The sequence below is a fragment of the Grus americana genome, chromosome 7, assembly GCF_028858705.1.
Source record: "Grus americana isolate bGruAme1 chromosome 7, bGruAme1.mat, whole genome shotgun sequence".
In the NCBI taxonomy this organism is placed as follows: domain Eukaryota; kingdom Metazoa; phylum Chordata; class Aves; order Gruiformes; family Gruidae; genus Grus; species Grus americana.
In genome coordinates, this window is record NC_072858.1 from 37,424,782 (window position 1) to 37,446,767 (window position 21,986).

Sequence of the window (21,986 nt, forward strand, 5' to 3'; positions counted from 1 at the left end):
AGACAGGTCCCAGCTGCTCAGCACCCATGGGAAAGCCACTTTGGGGGGAGGGACGTGGGCAGCCTGGGCTCCTCCAGGGCTCTCGCTTTAACAAGACAGGGATTTTCAGCACTGCCCTCTTTCCCAAGGCACCCGGATTGTTAAACACCTCGAGAAGTGGGAAAGCGCTAGAGGCAGCGCTCTTCCAAAGGCACATTTAAATCTCAGCCTCTGGAGTTAAGTACCAGGAAAGAAAACGAGAAGGACCCTGACAAAATGGGTTATTTCAAAATAATGGCATCTCCGGAGGCTTCGAAGCACATTCGTACCTGGCTGCCGCGTCAGGCCAGGAGGCTGTGAAGGGAGCGGGCGAGGCTAAAACACACCAAGCAGCCCTTTCTGCAGGGGACGCATTTCCGCAAACCCCTCTATTTCAAAATACACTTCTTAATATCACCAGTATACTAAAAATAAGTTGCATCTTCCAAACCCAGCTGCATGAGGTGCTGGGAGGCATTCAAACGACCAGCCTGTGAGCACACAGGATCTATATGTTAAGAGAGGAGGGCAGCTGGCACCTGAGAGCCGGGGAACGGTCCGGAGGCAGGATTTTGCTTTGGGCTGCAAATCCCAGGATAAAGAGCAAGGCTGTCACCACGCTGCCAGACCGTCAGCGTTCAGAAGGGCAGCGTGCGATGGGAGGGGATGGAGAGAAAGTGTCTGAATGACACAAAAATGTAGGTCAAAAGATGCACGCTATGTCGACTGGAAACCATTCTCCCCCAAAATAAAAAAGGGATGCTGTGGCTGAAGCCGCAGTCCCATCAGCCCTATCCCCCCGGCCAGCCTCAACACCCGCGTCCCAACCGCAGCTATTTCCAGCTGCCCCCCAACCCAGCCCACCACCGAGGGCTGCATCCTCAGCGTACCTTCAGGAACCTTCTCCCCATCTCGGATCCGGCCATAAGCTCTTACCCTCCTAACCTGGGTGCTGCCAAAAGGCGCCTAGCCAGTCTGCAAAACACAAGTCTCCCGCACGTACGTCCCGCTGCCTAGTCTGGGATGGCCAGAGGTGTTCCTTTCACATTTAACCCAGGACTGTCGATGTTTTGTTGGCTTCGAGCATGCCGGTCCTTTCACAGAAATCAAGCCAGGAATCACAGCCACACGCCACGCACCCTGAAAGCGAGCTCATGCTTTCCTGAAGGCATCGCTGTGAACCAGCCATCATCTGTGGCTTCATCTAATGGATCAGCAGCTGGGTTTTCCTTCTGCGAGACTGCTACAACCACCTGGCTATCCCCTGGGATATATCATCACCGTGTCCCTCATCACGGCTCCTGCTCGTCACCCCCCCAGCAAGGCGCATGGCAGAAAGCCGTCACTTCCACCACACTCTTGTAACCCTTTATTCCCCCTTTAGGTGCTGCCAACAGGCTCCAAGCCATCACGATCAAGGTGGTTTTGACACGCTTGGAGATTTTCTTCCCTGCACGCATCTTCCACACCTCTTCCACGTTGTTCCTGTAAAACCTGCTGCTGCTTTGCTCTTCAGAGTCAGTACTCGCATCCTTGGGCACGGCTGATGCAAGAGCGTGGCAATCCCAGAGCCATTCTTCTGGCTAGCATCCCTCGGTCCCTCCGAACCTGGAGATGACGACAGTCTCTGCCCATCTCTGGCGACTGCAGCTGTAGCTGGGCAGGAGCAGGCAGACTCTACCGCCGTGCCAGAGCTAAACCATCCTCTTCCAAACACACCAAGCCCCCCCCCCCCCGTGCTGCACTTCTGCGTTTTCCCTACCAAATTGCTTCGCCAGGAGCTTTTTGCAAGTCTTCTGGGAAGAGGAGCGCCGTCACCCGCAGTCCCCAGGGCGTGTAGCAGGGCACCCACGCGCTTCTCCTCCCAATCGCAGGCACAAGCGTTGTGCCAGAGCTTGCTTATCGAGGGCAGGCGCTCCTCGGGGACGCAGCAGCCAAGCCCCGGGCAGCGCAGGGGTTGGGAGAGAGGGGCTGCCACGCTGCCGGTGTGCAAGCCTCCAAATCCCCGTTTCCCTGCGCTGCTCCTCCAAGGCTTTGCAGCTTGCTCTTGCCTAGCTGCTGCGTCCAGCCAGGCGCCCGGAGCAGGGCCACGCACGCACCAGCTGTGGGTGCTGCGACCGGCCGTGCAGGGAGGGAGGAAGGAGCAAGTCCTCAGCCAGGCAAGCAAACCCCCCCATCCCACCTCCAGTGGGACATACTGGACCACACATGGCAAACGATCTCTCTGGGGGTGGGGGGCAAGTTTTAGGAGGCTCAGACTGGGGCAAAGGACTTTTTGTCGGTTTTTTTTTGTTTTTTGTTTTTTTGGTTTTTTTTTGTTTTTTTTTTTTTTACTTATTTTTCCCCCCTTCTAGAGGGGTGACAGGGCAGTTAACTAGTGAGGCTATACTTGATCCGATCCGACACACCAGAGGGAGATTGACTGCGCTTGTCAGTCACAGCTCATGTCATCCACTGACTACTTAATCAGGCTGCCAATCTGGGCAAGCCATCCTGAGGCTTTAGTAGGGGGAAAAGAAGAAGAAAAGCTTTTATTCCAAAGGGCACAGTGCTATCAAATGGACACAGGCTCGCTATTGTTTATCAGCAAGTGCCACACAGGCTCACACCCCCCAGCATCCCTCCACCCCCCCCAGCACCCGGGGGCTTTAGCCCATTCACGCAACAATCCAAATTTTCACGGGGCTTTGCTGTACATTTGCAGCGCTTACGCGCCCCGCGACGTGCCAAAGCCCGGCCCGAGAGGCACGTTCGTTACACCAGAAGGTGGTTGTCCCCCCAAGCTCCCACCCGGCAGCCAGGCTGGACCCCACGTGGCAGGGGAAGAGCGAGAGCATCGCACTGGCGGGGCAGAGCCCGGCGGTGGGAAGAAAGCAGACCACGGAGGAGCTGCCCAGAGCCCTGCCCTTCCCCGCAGCCGGAATGAGAAAGGAGGTTTTGCAGCTCGGAGAAGAGTTATTTCCCACACAGCATATATTAAAGCACAGTTCAGGTAATAATTTTGCTGCTGAAAGCACAGGGAGAGCCCTACCAGCAACGCCTCTGCTCTTGAACAGCTAACAAGCTTCTGCTTTACATCCTTGCCTCGCGTCCGCTCCCTCTAATTTCCTTGAGGTTTTATTTACACAAAATCACCTAACCCCATATCTATGGCCAGGTCCACCACCAGTTTTGGCTTTGTGAACTCGCATCTGGAAGTTACCTGGGTCTTCCCACGGAGATACCCCAGGAGCATGGCGGGGGTGCTGCTGCTTACCCCTACCAGCCGCACCTCCCCACCACCCCAGTGATGCCACTCGGCCTTCAGATATTCAACTGCAGACCACAAACACAGCAAATACTACCCGAGACCCGAGCAGGGAGAGGAGAGGGAAGAGCGCGGCGCTGGACGGACAGAAGGATGACTTACCCAGAGAGACCAGCTCCAGGAGCAAGAGGGGAAGCAGAAAGTTGCCGGCAGCAGCGTGACGCTTCATGGTTCCTGTCAAAGGAGAAAGGCAGCGTCAAGTCCAGCGCTCTATGGATGTTACCTCATCTCCCCAAACCCAGCGGGCTCGAGGACGCAGCCCTGCCCCAGCTTGCACCTTAGTGTCCCGATGCCACAGGGGGACACCCAGGAGGTCACCATTTCGGTAACGCTTGGCTTTTATGCGGGGCACGGCACCCGAGAGTGCCACCGCCGCTTTCCTGTTTCGCACAGCCCCCACCATCCTCTTGGCAAGTACCACACTGAAACCAGGATTAACCTGGCGTGGGCGATACATTTTTTTATTTTCCGGGTGAGGGTAAGGAAGAGGTGCTGCAACCCAGGGACCATGCAGCAGCGAGCCATCAGCACCGGATTTAAGACGTTTTGGCAGAGCTGTGTGGGAAGCGTGACCCAGAGTCACCGGGATTTCGGAAGACAAAGCGGAGCCCCTCGAAGCTCTCAAACCACCCGGGGAACTGCAAAACAGGCACTGCGAGAGCACTGGGAGCAGGCAGGCTTGCAAATGTGCCTGCGTCCCGCTCTGCCTCTTGAATTTCCCCGGCTTCGCATTTCACACAGCACGCGATTCCTCGCGACGAGGCAACAGAGTAAAGCACTAACAGGGAGCTGCCTAGCACGGCCGCGCGCTCGCGTGGTGTTCAGACCATTAAACACGAAGCTCTTTCCAAACCAACCCCACAAAAAAGTCCCGCTTTGCAAGGAAATTCATACACATGATACCAAAAACGTTCCACCCCGGAGGCAAGCATAAATCACGTACATTGCACACAGCATATAGGCACGACAGAAGCCCCCAGGGAAGCTCATAGAGCCGAAGCCCCCCCGCTCTGAAGCGGATGGGACATCTCAGTGACCCATCCGTGAAGCTCTCCGTATTTCTGCAGGTGCTGTGAACGGCGTGGGCTGGGGGAGTATTTTCCTACCAGCCCAGCATATCTGTGCAGGAGCAGACCGGGGGACACGGAAGGCAGAGAGCGTACGCGGCAGCCAGCCTTTTGGGCAGCAAACAGAGAGATGAACCCGTAGTTAAACGCGTAAGCAGGTCCCGCTTGAGATCAAGCGCTGACCTGCGCTGCGAGGGCTGAAACGAGTAATAAATGGCCTCTTCCATTTACCAGCCTAAGCGGGGACTCGTTACTCCTGGTCGCATTGGTTCACCCACCGCTCACAGCGGTTGGAGAACAGATGGCTAAAGCAACAAACCCAGGCAAGCTGCTGTGATGTGCGATTCCCACTCGGGGAAGCGCCCCGACAGCTTATCCACAAACCCGGGGTACCACCTTTGCCCACCATCGCTCTCGGTTTACCCCGAAAGCAGCCGCTCGCCCTCCCCTTTACAGCACCCTGCTCTGTACACACTAAAAGCAAGGACGGCACGCAGAGTTACCCGAAAGCGTGGCACCGTGCTGGAGGGGGTCCTGCACCCCATCGCCACGCTAAGACGCGCGGGCACCCCACAGGGTGGTCCTTACCTCGGGGGGGGGGGGGGGGGGGGGGGGGGGGGGGGGGGGGGGGGGGGGGGGGGGGGGGGGGGGGAGCCCGCATCCCAGCCCCGCCTCTGTGGATGCTCCTAAAGGAGCTTCGAAGCAATAGCTAAGTGTATTTTATTTTTACTGGGGGATGTGGCAGAGAAGACAGTTCCTAACAACTCTGTCACCATAGAAAGGGCCCTAAATTCTAATTTCTTCAGCTATTTTGCCACGAGAGAGTCTCTAGGAAGAAGAGGCCTGCGCCTAGGCAAGAAAAACGGTGCTGCGGCCTTTTTTTTTGTGCATCTTTAGGAAATTCAGCACAAACCTGAGAAGACATTTGGGATTAGCGCTGCTTAACTTTTAGGTGTATCGTGCCGATCCCCCCAGAAAACACAGGCAGGGCAGGAGAGCTTGGTCCTCCACCCTCTCACAAGTTTCTGTCTTCCAAGTGTTCGGTGCCAGCAGAACATCCAAAAACCAGTTTCTAAACCAGAATTACCTCCTCCCCAGGAGCCAAGCATCCTATCAGGCCCTTTAAATCTCTACATTCGGCCAACAAAAGCAAAATAGCCTCTTCTAACAAAGAAAAACCCCAAACTTCTCCATTTTCCCTCCTCCTCCAACACGTTTTGGGGAGGAGAACAAAAAAAAAAATCTCGGACGTAGCCAACGCTGCTGTTTCAGGCCCCCGCATCAAGCCCTGGGTGCGGAGCCAAAGCTGCTCGTGCTGCCGCCAGGAGGGATGCAATGGAGATGAGGAAGGCAGCACAACCCCGAGCTCTTCCTCCACCTTCTGCTGTGCCAAAAGGCCATTGAGGAAAATGCTAACTTTCTTCCAAAACAGCACCCGCTATCAGCCCAAGCGAGCGGAAACGTTATTTTCCGGCTTCACAGACCATGTTTAAAAAGCAACGGGGCAGTGGAAAAACAATTTACGTGATGTAGAAATAAAGGCAGTTGACAGCATCCCCTTTCGAGTGTCATGATAAATCTAAATATTGTATATTCCAAGTCAGTCACTTCATTATGTAAGTAATTGCCTGAAATGTCATTTTGATTTTGTCTGTCTTCATTAATATTGCAGCTCTTCACTGGTTCTCCGAGATGGTTCACTCGAATATTGCAAATTTAGGAACGGGATTGAGAAATCTCCAGGGAGAACTTAAAAATTGTGACTAAGAGCATATTAAATTGCACCTTCTGCCTGAAAGAGGCTCTTTGTAGGAAGCATTCAGTGCAGTTTCCAGCATAATAATGTCTCTGGGCAAGTCATCGCCGGGAACTTAACTGTTGTCTCCTGGCTGCAAAAGCACGAATGTTAAACCAGAGATTTCCCAGTCCGCTGGCAAGCGCTCCCCAAGGCACGGGAAGCAGCAGACAGAACCGCATTAAATGGTGACGGATGACAACCAGAGGAGCCTCTACTGCTGAAACACCGCTCCGCAAAAAAGTCCAGGGCTTGAAAGTTTAGGAAGTGGCGCGGGTCGAGCAGAGGGTTTTCAGCCCACCCGCCCAAAAACGCTTCCTTCCCAAGCCCGGGAATTGGCTTTCTTGCTGCTTCCACAGCATCCTTGCACCCCTAAACGTGGCCAAAGATCCCACCAGCTCGGCTAAAGGGCACGGGAGCTCCCGCAGACGGAGCCCGGCCGGTGTGCGCTCCGGTCCTCGGCGTACCCGGCACACGTTAATCCAAGCAAAGCTGGCAGAGAGGCTCCAAGAGCCTTCCAGCATCTCACCCCCATCACACGCTGGAGCAGAGACGCTTCTGCTGAACCCGGGCCACATATCGCTCTTGGGGTGCTTAAGCATCAGCATCCAGGCTGTGCACCTGTGTCTTATTTTTAAATGCACTGTTGGGGCGCTTGCATACGAGGACGGCTCGCACGCGCACAAAACACGCTTAATTGCCTCCATCAGAGCCGCGGCGGCTTCATCTTGCTGGCAGAGATGCCCTCACGCTCGAGCTGCTGCTGGCATCTCTAATCACCCCCCCGAACACCCGGCCCCGACCCCCCCCACCTAGCCTTCCCCTCCCCAAACGGCGCCGTGACGCTTGCGCCTCCAAATTTATAGTGTCAGCCTCTCTGTTTGCTCTGCGCTGTTCCAGGAGCATAAAGAAGAAATGAAAGTGTAAATCAAAGCGCCTCCCAAACGGTTTCCATGCGAGGAAACTATACGCGCCTTCCCAAAAAGCCCCTTTCTCCGGCGACACAGCGCAAACGCCATCCCTCGCAGGATGGAGCCTGGCAGCCAGCGCTGCCCACCCACACCATTTGCTCCTTCATAGGCAGAGTGGAAGCCCCCGAGATGCTACCAAGATCCCACCATGAGGAAGCTCCCGAGATGCTACCAAGACCCCACCACGCCCACGGCATCCAGCCAGCCGCTGGAAGACCCCTCTTTCCCCAGCGCGCCATCCATGCCCGCTGTCCCCAGCTTCTTCCGTCGCCAAGGGATGCTCCAACGAGGGCCACCACCAAATGTACATCAGAGAAACCACCTCCATGACTCTTCTCGGCAAAGCCCATCGCCTGGCACCGATCCTCGTGCAGAGGCACAGCAGCTCCCGCTTTCTTTCCCATCCCTCAACCAGAAGCACCATTAGAAATTCACTACTACTTCTTCTCATTGCTTCTTGGCCAGGTCTTTACAATAAGTAGGATTCAAAAGGAAAAAAAGTAACAGTTAATTTTTTTTTCCTCCCCACATATTGGCATAAGCTATACACAAATCATAATTCCTAAAAATAACAAATTGCAGAACAGGGTAATCAGAAGTAAATTGATATTGATAAATAAGCTTTTCTTCCACGCGGTAGGTGGTTTATTTTAATCTAATGAGTTTTATATTTTCTGAGCTTTCAGATTCCATGATGAAGAGCCGTCCGCACTAGAATTACAAAGCACTTTGAAATATTGTAATTTTATGGCTCATTTTGTCAGGACTCTTGAAAATGAGATTTGTTCCCAGCGAAAAAATTTGCCCTTTTTTTTTTTCTTCTATTCCCTGCAGTGAGGGAAAAAATTCCCTTGTTAAATAAATACAAGCCAACGTATTTGTATGCGCGGGGAGGGGGAAGGACGGCTGCACGCAGAACAGGGAGCACTGCTGCCACAACCCACCTAAGCCCCGAGACGGTGCTCGCAGGAGAAGGAGCGTGAAAGATGCTCTCTGCCCTTCCTACACCCCAAAAGCAAAGCTGAGGTTGGAGACACGGGCGGTTTTTTCTCCCCACCCAGCCCAGGGGATGCCCACAAAGCCGGCAGCGAGTCCGAGCTGCTCTGCACATCCCAGCAGGCACCAGCGGGTGCTATTTCAACCTCTCTCCTAGAGCTGTTACTTACTAACGAGTAGTAACGCCGGAGTTTCCCCACATTTCCAGCAGTTCACTCCCATTTCAAAACAAGGACGGGAATGGAAGCATTTTGTCTGGGGCGGTGAGAGGTTCGTTTTCCCACAGGAAACAAGCTCAAAGACAACATCAATACGTTGTTTAACCAACATTCCAAGACCAGAAGAAAATGCCATGCTTGAACTTCTCAGTCCGTGCAGGAAAACTTTGTCTGGGATGGAAATGAAATTAATTCTCCCAGCTGTTGCAACAGCCATAAAATAATCCCACTAACTGCCCAGCTCTGCATTAGCACCGTGCAAACCCTCCGCTGTGGCATCCCCAAGGAAAGTCATTTAGCGCTACAAGTACAACCATCCAGTTCACCTCTTCATTCGTGCAATATTAAAAAAATAGCATCCTGGGGGCTTCGGGAAGGGGTACTCCCATTCCCTGCCGCAGTGGGCATGGCCACCCATCCTTCCGCGGCAAAAGCAGAATCTTTCTTGGGTAGACGGAAGAGGAGATGCCTGATTTTTTTTTTTTTTAAATATTTTTTTTCAGTGGGGCAGCACCGACTACTACTGAGCCTCCAGCACTGGTTGCTATGATGCCTATGGAGACTAGCAACCATTTTCCATCACAAAAAGCTCACTTAAGCTGGAACAGCAGCACTTAAACTAGGAGGCAGAGCGGGACGGGTACGGAGACCATGCCAACAGGCTCCTGGCTCTCCTGGGCTGCACCGACACAAAGCCCAGCACGTGGAGGCAATGCAGCAGAGGAGCAGCAGGGTTGCAGAGCAGATGATGCTAACGTGGGATGAAAAGGTGGAAAAGCAGCCAACAGCAACAGAGCTTAGCTTAAAGAAAAAAAAAAAGGGGGGGGGGGGAATAAGGGTGGGAATTATTGCTTTAGGAGGAGGTAGAAAGATGAACTCGGTGAAGCCAGCACAGAGTCTGGTCTCACAAGATGGGAACCTCTCTCCAGACTCTTAAAAAAAAACGTACAGTAACAGACAAAGCGGCAGACATCGGGATGCTGAAGGCCTGACCCAAAGCGTGCTGGTGAACGGGAAGCCGGGCGCTTTCTTCTTGCGCCCTGCCTGGAGGGAGGAAGGTTTGCCTGCCGACCGAGGCCGGGCAGCAGCCTGGCTGGACTTCCAAGCACTAGCACCAAAACGACGCAGGAGAAGCATCCAACATCCTCGGGATCCGACACAACGTTTCTGAGCGGGTTGGTGACGCTGCCACGCAGCCTGCGCTCACAGATCCCAGGGCGCTCCTGCCTGCGCTGCTTCAGACGCGAGCACGCAACTGCTGCTTGGTTCGGGGCTTTTAAAGCAAAGAAGAAGAAGAGAGGACATCTTTGAAGTGGAATTAAAGAAAACAATAGTGTTCATCTAAATATTGCCCACTCCATTCACAGAATAACGAGAATAACGAGGGTCCGGCATGGCACATCCCTCCTTGGCCACCCTCTGGTGCAGCTTTGAACGTGAGCATCACCTTTTTGCAGCAGCAAGCACACTATAAGCTTCGCTCTAAGAAATACACCCATAACAGCGCGAGCAATGCGATAAAAAAATTCAGCATCAACTTCAAGCGCAAGCCATCAGCCAAGAACCAGGAGCTCTTGACAATCAGCAGGCAAAGATCATTTCAAAGCCCTGCCAAAGATGACGGGTTAGTTATATTTCACTCCATCTTCCTTGGCAAACACTCACTGCGGTGGATGCCACTCAAAGCCCCCCCTCCTGCCCCCGTCAGCACAGCACCCCAGGTACGTGGGCACCCAGGACCTCACCCCAACCTCTGGTTACTCCTAAGCTCCAGGCTAGGTGTTTGCACCACTAAAAAGAAGCAACAAGGCTATTTGTTCATTCCCCTGGTAACTCAAGCTGCAGCCTGGAAAGGTAGATCTCAAGAAGAGAGAGAAATAGGGGTGGCTTTGGAGGAGGAGGAAAAAACCCCCAAAAAACCCCAAACAACAAAAAAAAAAACCCAAAAAACAACCCACCCTCACACTGAGCAACCCGAGCTGCAAAAGCTCTCAGGCCATTTCTTGCCTCGTCCAAATCAAGAGAGAAGTGTCCTTGCTGCTTTTGCACAAAGCTCACTTAACTTTCAGCGAGAGGCACTTTGCTGCAACAGCCCTTTTCAAGGCCCACTGGCTGTTCAAGCTAATAAAAGCGATGCTTTGCCTGATGGACTTACACCGTGGGCACGCTGTGGCTAATCACTCGCTGGCTGAAATTTTAGGAGAGCGGGGGGGAAAAAAAACCACCAAAGCAGTAGAGGCAGCACAGGGAAAGGAAGATGGGGTTACTTAGGAGGAGGAAAAAAAAAAAAGAACCCAAGATCCCTCAATCCCAAACAGCAGCCCCTGAGAGCCGGGGGTCAAACTGAAAGACAAAGGCATTCAGCAGAGATGAAGTTATTTGGATTAATGACAGTCGTTCGTCACCAGCGACAGGCTTGTTGGTGCAAGCCCTCCTAGGACCCCAGCCATGGCTGAGGACCCTCTCATCTGTCCAGACCCCTCTCCCGCATGCTCTTTTCAAAGCTGCAGTAGCCCAGGCACCAGCACATGCCCCTATTTCCATGAGGATTTTGCCCACAGTGACTCTCCCCCCCAGCATACTCCAAGCAGGACCTCTTGCTCCCCCGGAGAGCAGCTCTTCTATCAAACGCACAGATCAGGGCAAAGCGATTCAGGCCGAGGATGGCAAAAAGCCTCGCTGCAGGGTTGGCTCCGGCAGAGGCTGGGGAGGGGACGTTACAGCCCTCCCACACCCAGATCAGAGTTTCCATTGCAAGACACATCCAGCAAGGTCCTTGGACCCGGGGCGTGGGTTCAAGCAGATGCTTCTGTGAGGCTGTCTAGCAGGGGAAGAAAAAAAAAAAAAAAAAAAAAAAGAGAAGAGACATGCACCCAGCATGGCCCCTCTGATCGCTCATGGAGCACACCCTAGTCAGCAAGCTCCCACCAGAGCCACGTGCAAACACCTTCACAGACTGAAAGCCACCAGACTCCACAACCAAAGGTTTTCTGCCCACCTTGACCGAGGCTTTGAGCTCAGCACCCTGCATAGCACAGCCTGTACATATACGCTATTCCAGCCCCAGCTATAGCGTCCTGGTCATTACCAAACCATGGGTAAATTCCAGGACATCCCCAAGATTTGGGTGAGTCTCAACCACCGGGATTCCCCATTTCAGCTGCAGAACCCGCACGCTGCAATAGGGTCTGATAGCAAGGCAAGCACGAAGGCATCAATTTTCACGTTTGTAGGTCTTGGGCCATAAAAACCCCAAACTAACCCTCACCCCTCTGTAATGTTATTAAAAGCCTTATTGCAAAAAGCAGGACAGACGCTGTAGTGGGGAAAAAACCACAGAAGTTTTGGGATGTGCTTTGAACTATTTATATGCACAAAGCAAACCTCCAGCTAAATCAGCCAGGCTGCAATAGCCCAGCTGCAAGCAGCTGGGATGTTTTACACTCTAACGAGAGGCCACAGGCCAGCCCCTCATCAAGCCAACCCCATATGCTAAAGCTTCTTAAATTTAAAAATAATCCATGCTCCAGACCATCAGCACAGAACGTTTAAGAAACTTCATAAATTAAATCCTTTTTAAGATGTCCTTACCACCCCGGCTGCTCCTGGGGCGTGCACCAAAGGGGATTGCAGTGCCCTTTTTCTTTGCGTACCTCCATCAGCTTAGCAGAGACACTACCATACCATGGACATTATTCTGGAGAAAAATGTTTCTGGTGCTACCAACCTGCTGTTTTCAGGTGATGCCCCCCGGGGAGGACACGCAGCCTCTTTGCACATGGGCTGGGTGCACTTCCCAGGTCCTGCTACAGCAAACAGCCAAGCTCTGCAGCTCCCACCTCTTGCAAACATTGTTTCTCCCACTTATCACAAATAAATAAAATAAAATTTTAAAAAAAAAAGAAGATAACATCGATTTTTACAGTTTCCCATAAAGGGAGTGTTTTACAACTTGGTCTTAAAACAGAACATTGTATTTTCACAACACGATGTCAACTTGGTGCTACAAAACCTACAGTTTGCTTTCCAAAACAAGAGAGCTTTGCCTGGAGAGGGAGGGGGTGGAGGAGGAAAATGTAATTGCAAAGGGATTTCCTCTCCTCCTTCCCCAGGGCAGGAGAGAAGGAAAGACAGCAGTAAAACTCCCTCCCCCAAAACACCCACCTGGATTTTGACAAAGATGAGTTTCCCATGGGAATACCCTGAATCAAACAAGATTCATGCACCAGCTCTATCCCGTAACGCTGCCGTGTAGGTCCCAGGCTGCCGCAGGACACGCCGGGAAGACCCCGGGCTCATCGCCTGCAGCCCGGGCATGGTGGGCACGGGGGAGCGGCAGCTCTGCCAGCCCTCCTGCATCTCTCCGCATCAGTCGTGCCCGGGGGATTTGCTGCCAGACAGGGCTTTTCCCCCAGCGCAGGGAAAAACAACCCCACAACCAACAACAAAACCCCACGCACTAGCACAGAAAACTTCCCACTGCAGCATCCCCCCCCAAACGCTGGTGGACAAGAGAAGGCAGGCAGCTTGGGGAAACGATAGTGGTTGGCAAGAGGGTGCTGGCAGCACCCCCGGGCATCGCTGGCACGGGGCTGGGTTTGTCCTTTGCGTGCAGGGTACCCATGGGGGAGTCCTGGGGTGTGCGCCCACCCCAGCCAGCTCCGCTATTCACCAGCGGATCACCCCGTCCTCCGCATCCTTTGGCCAGATCAGCTACCCCACCTCTGCTTTTCCTTCTCCCTTTCCTTACTTTTTTTTTTTAAAAAAAAAAAAGAACTGTTGCCTTAATCAACAGCCTTATTAGGGGATGGGTTTTTTGACAAGTTTTTACTACCAACACTACAAATTTTGTATTTTCCCAATTAAATGCCAGTAACAAAGCCCCCACACCTGTATTTCTAATTGCAAGCGGGCACCTGCTATTATTTACCTTCACACAGCATCCAAAAATCGTGGATCAGAACAAAGGGGCTGGTGCCGTGTAGATCAAATCAAAAAAACAACACCGGGGAAAAGCTACCCCTGCCACAAAAAGCTTACAGCCGGAACACCCCTAACAAACAACAAACTCCACGACTTAAAATGAGAGAGTAATGTATTTTAATAGGGACCAGACTCTTGAAGTTTGAGCATTTTCTTTAAATAAATGCTCCAGTGATGACTCCAGGCAGTTCAAAGCTAAAGATGTCTGGCCAACGCCAAGCTGGAGGTGTGCGGGGGTCGGTATTTGAGGCGGTCGGGAAAACATTTATTTAAATAAGAGAGGACTGCAGGTTGTCAGAGACTAAGAGGAGCAAGCAAAGAAATAGGGAGGGGGAAAAAAATCTAAATAAAGTGGTTTCTCAAGAAATAGAAAGAAACCACTCAGGGCAAGTTTGTCGTTTTGAAAAGCTATTTTCCCATTTCATCTGGTTTTGAAGGGATTAAAAAAAAAAAACCCCAACGCCCCCCCCCCCCCCCCCCCCCCAAAGCCAACGCCAGCTCTCTCGCAGCATCCCGGCCCCGCACGCCTCTGAAGAAGTTCAGCCCTGGCTCGCCCGAGAAACTTTGCAGCTTCTCACCGCCGCCTCCTTCCAAGCCCGACTCAAAATAATTAAAACCGAGGAAGGGGTTGGGGACGGGGGGTAGGGCAGCAGACACCAACGCGTTTATTCTTACTATTTTTTGCTCTAAGGGAGAAAGGTTGGGCTCCGCGGCTCCTGCCATCGAAACCACCGCACTGAACGCCCCCCCCCCCCCAAAAAAAAAAAAAAAACACGATGGTGATGGCAGCGCTCACCCCAACCAAGTTGTCCCCTCGGTGGAAGCAGACAAGCGAGGTTTGGGAGGAGGCCGGCGCGCAAAGCAGCCCCCCGGAGAGAGGGGGGGATGCCGGCGGCTCCGCGCATCCTCCGCGTACACCCCCCCCCCCCCCCAAATAAATAAAGGCGGAATAAAGAGAGCTCCCGGGGCATTACCTGGGGCGGCGGTCTCGGTGCCCGGTGTCAGCGGCGACCCCCCATGCCCCCCCCCCCCGCGGCTGCCGGCCCCCGCCGCCCTGCCAGCCGAGTGAGCCGCCGCGGGAGGAGGAGGAGGAGGAGGAGGAAGGGGTGGGGAGGGAGGGAGCCCGAGCGGCGGCCGTGGCGGGCGGCGCAGCGCCCCTTGCCCAGGTAACGGGTATTTCAGCGCCGGCTCCACCGAGCCCACCCCCCCCCCTCCTCCGGGGACCCCCGGTGCGGCAGCAGTCGCTCCCCACCCCCCCAAATCCCAGGCTCACCCCCCGTTGCCTCTTCCAAACCAACTTCAGCCCTAGGCAGGAGGCACTGGCTCCGTGAAGTGTATAACTCAGCCTCTTTGGTTTAAATTCTATTTTTTTTTTGGGGGGGGGGGTATTATTATTTTTCTGGCCCGTGTGCGAGAGCGGCTGGCAGGCCCGGGCAGCGCGTGAATCATACATGAGCGGGAAAGCGATAGCACACTGGCAGGCGTGCCAGGAGAGCCGCACGGCAGTCGTTCCTCTCCAGCTCCTCTCCCTCGGGCACTCGGGGCCTCCGTTTCTACAGACACCGCGTTATTTTTGCCACAACGCCAATACACGCATCCACCTAACCGCTTCGCGCTCTTGTCACCGGTCCCTCCAACCCCAGGTCCTCCCGGCAGGACATCAGGGGGCAAACCCCTGCCCCCCCATCCAAGTCCTCCTTACAAGCAATTTCGGGGATGGCAGCCAAATCCCACCGCTTCACCCCATTTCTTGCCTTCTTCGAAACGATAAAGGCATAGAAAACAGCATGCAACACCACCAGTCCCTGTACCAAGGGGGTGACGCGGCCCCCAGCAGCACCCCACGTCCCCAAACCCCAGGAGGAGCCAGGGCTTTGGGTCCTGCCCCGCCGCACGCACGTACCCCAGCCTCCCACCGCTTGCAGCTTGGAGGAGCTTTACCTTCCCACCGGCCCCCATCCCGAGCAGCTCTAATTAAAACACTAAACAAGCGCAGTTTGTGCTGCTAAAGCCCCTCCTGGAGCCCTGCTTGGCAATATCGGGAGCATTCCCATCCACTCACCTTTGCATCCCTCCTCCTGGAGCGGCAGTGGGCAAGTGCCTCTGCAGGAGCAGGAGGGGATAATTAAGCCTTCGCCTCTCTTGAGCAGCTTCTGCTAATTATACAATTACCACAGCTCCTGGGCTGATTGATTTGAATTGGGCAGAGGGCTGCTCCTGGTGACCTCGCCTCGGCCCTGGGGAAGGGGGGGGTCTGCAGCAGCCCCCCGACTGCAGGGAGTCCCCCCCCCCCAGAGTGATGGAGCCTCCCCCAAATTGGTTAAGCTGCAAGAGGGGGCTGAAGCTGATACTGCACACCAGAGCCAGCCCTGGCATGCCTGCAGCTGCTTTGGGGTTAAAAACAAAAGTCCCTGACAAATAGCTGAGTGCAATGAGCCACCTGCAGTTAACGAAGGTGCCGGCAAATAATTTCCTCCCATCACACCTGGGTTGTAAGGGGTTTGCTCAGGATTTGCCCTCGGTACCTGAGCTTGTCCTAAAGTTGCAGGTCACGAGGAGTGCAAAGGGCGCAGAGGTTACTGCTGGTGCAGGGCTCCGAGCATCCCGCTGAGCTGAGCCCATGCCAATCTGGGTGGTTTCCCCCTCCCGGGCTCTTCATCCCTCCTTTGTGCTCTTCATTGGCGCCAGGCAGCGTGCACGCAGTCAGGGTACCTGCGCCGTGCCGATCCCAGCTGCGTCCATAAAGTCAGGGAACTAATTGGGGGAAGAAAGGACAAAAAAACGGGGGGGAGGGGGAACCAAAGCAAAACTGTATGTTGAGCAACTTGAAGACACGTTTCAGGCCTGGTTGTTGTCTGCAGCCAGACTTTGCACAAGTGATGTCTCGCTTAATGACTCTCATGATGAATTCGGGTCAGTGTTTCTATTTAAATAGAAGCACACCTCTCTTCTGCTTAATCATTGCCCGGTTCCTGTGCCTTGGCTTCGCACCGCGGGGGGCTGGCTTTCAGCTCTCATCCTGACCAGTTTGAAGACCTGTCACCTGTTTTACATAAGTCAGCTCTAACAAAGCCGAGTTCCTCCTGTGGATCCGGCTTGGACTCGTGGTCCAATTCCCGGTAGAGCCCGGTCTGCAGCTTTTCCCATCGGGGGAGAGGACTACTGGGATTTCACTGCCTCGGTTCACAAAACCCCCAGGAATTCGGTATCCAGCGAGCTGTATCTCTCTGTCAAGCTTGGTTTAAATCAGGCAGCAACAGCAATAGCTGCGTGCAGGCTGGACCTCAAACCAACTTACTGAGTTGACGTTCCCAAGCTCCTGTTTGAAGGAAGCACCGTCAATCCGAGACGCGGCCCGTGGGGGGTGCGCTGTCGCAATTGCCTTTTAACAAGCCCATAGCTGGGGGTGGGGGGGGAGAAGGGGGGGGGATTAAAATGAAGCGATGCATTGCAAGCAGAGGGGTGCTCCCAGTTGCCATTCGGATCGGAGGCCACCCCAATTAGTGCCAAGCCTACAGGGCAGGGAGCACAGCGGTTAGCAGGAGGGCTAGGATAACGTCCCTGCTATCCCAGCCTTTCTCCATGGGCTTATGACTGGGAAACGTTGGGGCTTTTTTTGAGCCATATCCCGTGACCTCCTCCCTCCGCCCCGCCTGTGAAAGCGGAGCAGCTAGGCAGAGCCTTCGCAGCCTCCTGGCACCACTCGCTCAACCTTGAAATTGTACTGCAGGGCTTCTCCCCCTCTCATTTTCTATCTAACCGCAGAACGTTTCTCCATCCAGCTATCCCCACGGTGTATCGCTCCTCTCTCTGCCTTCCCTGGCCCTTCTGCTGCGAAAGGTGGGACCACTGTTTCATCTCTAAATCTTTAAATAGATGAAATATCACATGGACAGCAGGTAAAACGCAGGCACGTGCAAAATGCTGCCAAGCTAAGGTACTGAATTATCTCTGCTTGCCACGGACCACGTACTGCCGTGAACCCCAGGGTCTGCACGGACATCAGCTGCCTGACAACCAGCACAAGCAATATTGTACCATCAGTCATTTCTTCACGCCTCCTTTTCCCTAGGAGTCTCCCACGAGCATCCCTTGATGTGCTACCCTGAACTACCATCCTCTTTCGGTAAATAAAACCCGTGTGAAAGAGCAGGAGGGCTTTTTGCTCAGGAAAAGGCAGCCCATGATCACGACACAATGGTTTTGTGCGTCGTCCCCCCCCAAGACCACGAGCCCCTCGGGGATGGTGGTATCCTCCACCATCCGCAGCTTTGCAGCATCCCACGTCGCAGTTTGGGTTGGGATGGGAGGAGGAGAGGCAGCTAACCCCCGTGCTACCCTCTCACCCGAGTTGCAGAATTAATTTGTACAGCGGTCGTGGGTTTTCATTTTTCGACCACCTGTGCTGCAGCTGATGGTGAGCCAGTTTTTGCGGTGTGAAATTAATTTCCAGGTCCATTTCACACAGAATTTTAAGGCCAATATTAGGATCACGCTGTTTGTTTAGGAATTTATGAGTGAAGGAGGCTGGAGAGGAATCTGAGCAAAGTTTTAGGGATCGCTCGTGTTTTCTCCCTCTGTAGAAGAAAAGCGCTGAAAGAGCAGCTGGTTTCTTTTTTTTTTTTTTTTTTTGCTCCTTTAGAAATATAGAAGTACTGCATTTCAAATACTGCATACGTATGAGGTGGATAGTCCACATGGAGGGTAAAGCAAATGTGTTTAAAGGTGGTGGGAAGGGCAGGAGCTGGGCACAGATTTGTAGCGCACACCCAATTCACGCGGCATCCTTCATCGGAGATCTGCCGGCTCATATTTAGAGGCGGCTCCAGCTGAGCTACCCCTGGACCGGGCATCCCCAGCTGGGCCAGGGCAACAGGGTCTAGATAGGCAGAAGGATGGAGGCGTGAGCTCCGCAGAGCCTTGCCGGACCACCCCAGACAGCCCTGGCCGAAGCCCTGAAGCTCTGCCCTTTGCAGACCCCAAAGCAGCGCCTCTGCAAAACGCATCGTCTTCCTTCGTAGCAGCCCAAGGTGTGCTGGTGGAAGCGAGCAGGACGTGTCCCCTGCTCAGGACGCTGAGAGCGCCCAGTGGCCCCTGGCTGGGCTTGTTGTAGCCGGAAGAGGTTCATGAGGGTGGAAAAAGCCCCTTCACACCGACTCTCTGAGCAGCTGGAGGTGCTTTTCGCCAGCTTTTGAAACAGCCCTCGGTGTAATTTCCTACTGGTAGGGAACGTTAGTAAATTCACAGAGCAGCGACCGTTTGGTGACGATTGCGACAGGCAATCTTGAGTAAAAGCAGTGACGGTGAGAGGGGGGCAGCTTTGGGAGCCGGGTCCTTTATTCCCCTGGGGCTGACTACCCTGGGCCACTTCATGCCACCCACCCCAAGCATCCTTCACTCAGCTCTCAGCTCTACCTCACCAGCCAGGTTTTTCTTCCCTCAGTTATTCTGTCCTCCTCAGCAGAGGCAGAGTAAAAGGTGCCATCTACAGGCATAGCATCCTCACGACAGCCCTCCTCTTGGCCGACTCTTGGGCAGCCCTGTGCGTAACCTCGATGGTAACCCAGGGGAGCAGCAGGATAAAAACGTAAGGGAAAGGTGATCACCATTTGCACAGCTGGGAGGGAAGAAGCCAAGGAGACACAAAGTAAATTTGGTCACACAGATGCCTCGGGGGAAACCTGGAGGACACCTATGCTGCTCGCCCAGCGACCCGACTTCCAGCCCCGTGGGTCACCCGAGCTGCTCAGGCCCACGTCGTGCTCTTCTTCTGTGTTGCTCTGCCCTTCCACTCGCCTCTCATCGAACCCATTTTGGCTGGGTTCACACGCTTGGAACGGAAGGAGATAAGCCAGGACTATAAGAAGCTGTAGGAAGAAGTACAAATAACACCTGACAAATTCTCCTCTGTGGGACTACAGGACGGCGAGGGGGGACTCCTGGGGTGCAGGAGACCTCTACCCACCTCGCCAAGCGGCGGAGAAAAGGCGATGCCGAAGAGCGGAGCTAACGCCGGGCACGCGCGCTCGCTCCTCGCACGCAGCCGTGAGCCTGGAGCCTGCTCCCGCTTTACAGCCCCTTCTCAAACCCAAACCTTCTGTTTCATATTAAAAGCATTTATCAAAGCAGACGCTCCATCCTGCGCTGTTGGGTACCCGAAGCTGCGCGGCGCAGAGCGAGGCAGGGTTACGAAATCTGGAAGCGAAGCTGGGCTGGGGGGGGGGGGGGGGGTGTCTGTGCACACCCCATCCATCAGCACGCGGGGACGGCAGAGGGAACAGACCCGCCGGCTCGTTCGGCTTCGCCCTGCCTGCTACGGGCACGCTGGAGTTTGTGCTCAACCAGTCCCAGATACGCTACCCCCCCACCGCCACGGCGTGATAAATTAGGAAGAAAACTTTCTCAGCTCAGTTTGTTCTCACAGTGCCGTCCAACAGAGCACAAGCCTGTCTAATCAGAAGCTACAGTCCTTCACCATCTGTTTAGAGCCTAATTACAAATGCAGAAAAATAATGTGCTTTACAATTGCACCAGTAAATGCTGTAAATGATTTAAATGCATGCATATGTTCCCTGCAGAATTCAGCATGCATCTGCGACTTCTTCTCCTCACATTAGGCACACAAATCAAGGGAAAAAATACCCAGATCTGACGAACAGCATGTCCCTAGGACGGTGATTTTTATCCCTTTTTTTTTTCCCCCTGCTGGAATGGCAAACGGGGCTTTTTTGTAACAATTCATTCAGCAGCGTTTTCTTCGCTTCCATTTTAAAAACTGTTTATCACCGTCGTGTAAATATAGTACAAATTACTCCATAAAGCATGGAAAAGGAGAACAGCAGCCGGGCAAGCCTGCAGCTGGCTGGCGAGGTTTCAAAGCCGAGTTTAGGTTTGGTTTTTTTCCTCTGGGGCGCCTGCGGAGGGGCAGGATCAGCTCGGCTCATCTGCTGGGGACCGCGGCCCTCCCCGAGCCCCTGCCGAAAAAAAGACGACCGCCGGCATTCTGAGCCCTTGCTTCTCGTGCCCCTTTCCAGGAGGATGCTCGCCGCAAAGCCCCGGAGGTTGGCAGGCTCCGACCCTGCACACGCGAAGCGGAAAAAGGGCCAAGAGCTAAAATACCTTGAAATGGGTCTTTTCCGTGGCCGTGGAGGGTGAGGCGGCAGGGTTTTGGGGGGGGAGCGGGGGTCAGAGAGCATCACGCCCTAGAACAGGGCGCTGCCCGGGGACCCCGTTGCCCACACAAATGAAGCTGCCACGGGGCGGTAATTAAGAACGAGGTCACGCAGGCTGGCCCCTGGCTGTCCACGGGGACTCCCGGAGCTCGTTAGGAGCTTCGTCGGGATGCAGGGACAGGTAGGGATGCAGGCGCGTAGGGATGCTCTGTGCTGCCGGGCGGGTGCCCTGCCAGGTACCCGCGTTTCGCCACCCTTGCGGCCCCTGCTCCCACAGTCGAGCCACCAAACGCGGTCCCGCTGCAGCCACGTAGGCTTTTGACCCACAGCGCGTCCCGGCGAAACACCGAAAGGATGAGTCCTACCCCAAAAACACGTACAAAGGAGCAGCGGAGAGGCAGCAGATCTCCTCCTTGGTCACCACCAAGGCGATGCTGAAGGATAGCGAGGTTGTTTCAAAGACGCTTCCACCTCCCAAAGGGTAACAGCGCTGTGCCCAGGGCTCTGTGATGCAAAGGCTGGTATCACAGATGGAGAGGCAGCGGCATTTCCACCCTGTGGGACACTCCACCGAGTGGGGACAGGCTAGGCAAGGCTTTGGAGAGCAGACAGAGGGACAGTCGCTCCTGACTGACGGGAGATGAGTATCGCTCCATAACTAAAGTTTCCTTTCCTCCTAGAGCGCCTTTGTTTGCTGTAAACCCCCCAACACCTACACTGAAAGGCTCCAGCTCTGAAGCAGGGAGTAGTTGGCACCGCTAAGCTGAAAGAGAGGACAAAAAAAGGTCGGGCATAGGCTCAGTCGCTCTCCTTTGAGCAGAAGCTGCAACAGATGCGTCTCCTCCGCTTTCTGCCCTTTCATCCAACCCCCTCCCGCTCCCCGCACCCTCCCATATCGCCGGCGTTGCTTTGCCAGTTCACGGCTTTCACCTCCCCTCGGCCAGTTGGATTTAACACCAAAGGCCGTCGGAGAAGCCAGCGCGGGGCAGGCGCAGCGTCCCAACCGTGCCGGGCTGCCAGCCCTCCGCAGAGCTGGGGGAGCGCGGGGGCTCTGCACCCTCCGGGTGGGTTTTGCCAGCGACGCTGGCCCCGAGCGTTGGGCGAGAGGCGGCTCTGCCACTCGGCACCGCGCAGGGCTTCGTGCCCATCGTTGATCGAGTTTCAATTTGCGCGCCCACTCTCATGAATTTTGCAAGCGCCTGCATCGCCGGTGAGATGAGGCCAAGCCCTGCAGAGAGCACATGGTCCTTCCCCCGCCGGCCAGCTCACAGCCCGCTTTCCTTGGCTGAAAGATGGTGAAAACATTTACAACCCTGCTAGTCTCTCTCAAGCAGCTGAGGGAATGGTGTTAATTAAAGAGAGAAAAATCTGGCAACGCTTTTTTGGACAGGCAAGGAAAACCCATGGACCCAGCTCAGCTCCCAGCCCATACCTGAGATCTTCTTCTGGACCTCGGGTG

General features: G+C 54.4%; 1 protein-coding gene across 5 annotated transcripts in view; it reads right to left on the reverse strand.

Annotated features, from left to right (window-relative positions):
• The window catches only part of CDH23 (cadherin related 23), a 207,333-nt gene extending 192,912 nt beyond the window's left edge, over window positions 1-14,421 (reverse strand). For 3 of the 5 annotated variants that reach the window (XR_008577914.1, XM_054832459.1, XM_054832458.1), the window contains exons 1-2: window positions 14,330-14,421; window positions 3,428-3,499 (exon numbers count right to left, since the gene is read on the reverse strand). Coding sequence is in view for 4 of the 5 variants with exons in the window: in XM_054832459.1 (XP_054688434.1) it covers window positions 3,428-3,494 (67 nt within the window). In the remaining variant the exon portion in view is untranslated. Of the gene's footprint in view, window positions 1-3,427; window positions 3,500-5,305; window positions 5,350-14,151; window positions 14,190-14,329 lie in introns of those variants that run through there. The other 2 variants (XM_054832455.1, XM_054832456.1) reach the window with 2 other exon arrangements.
• Window positions 14,422-21,986: the final 7,565 nt, after the last annotated feature.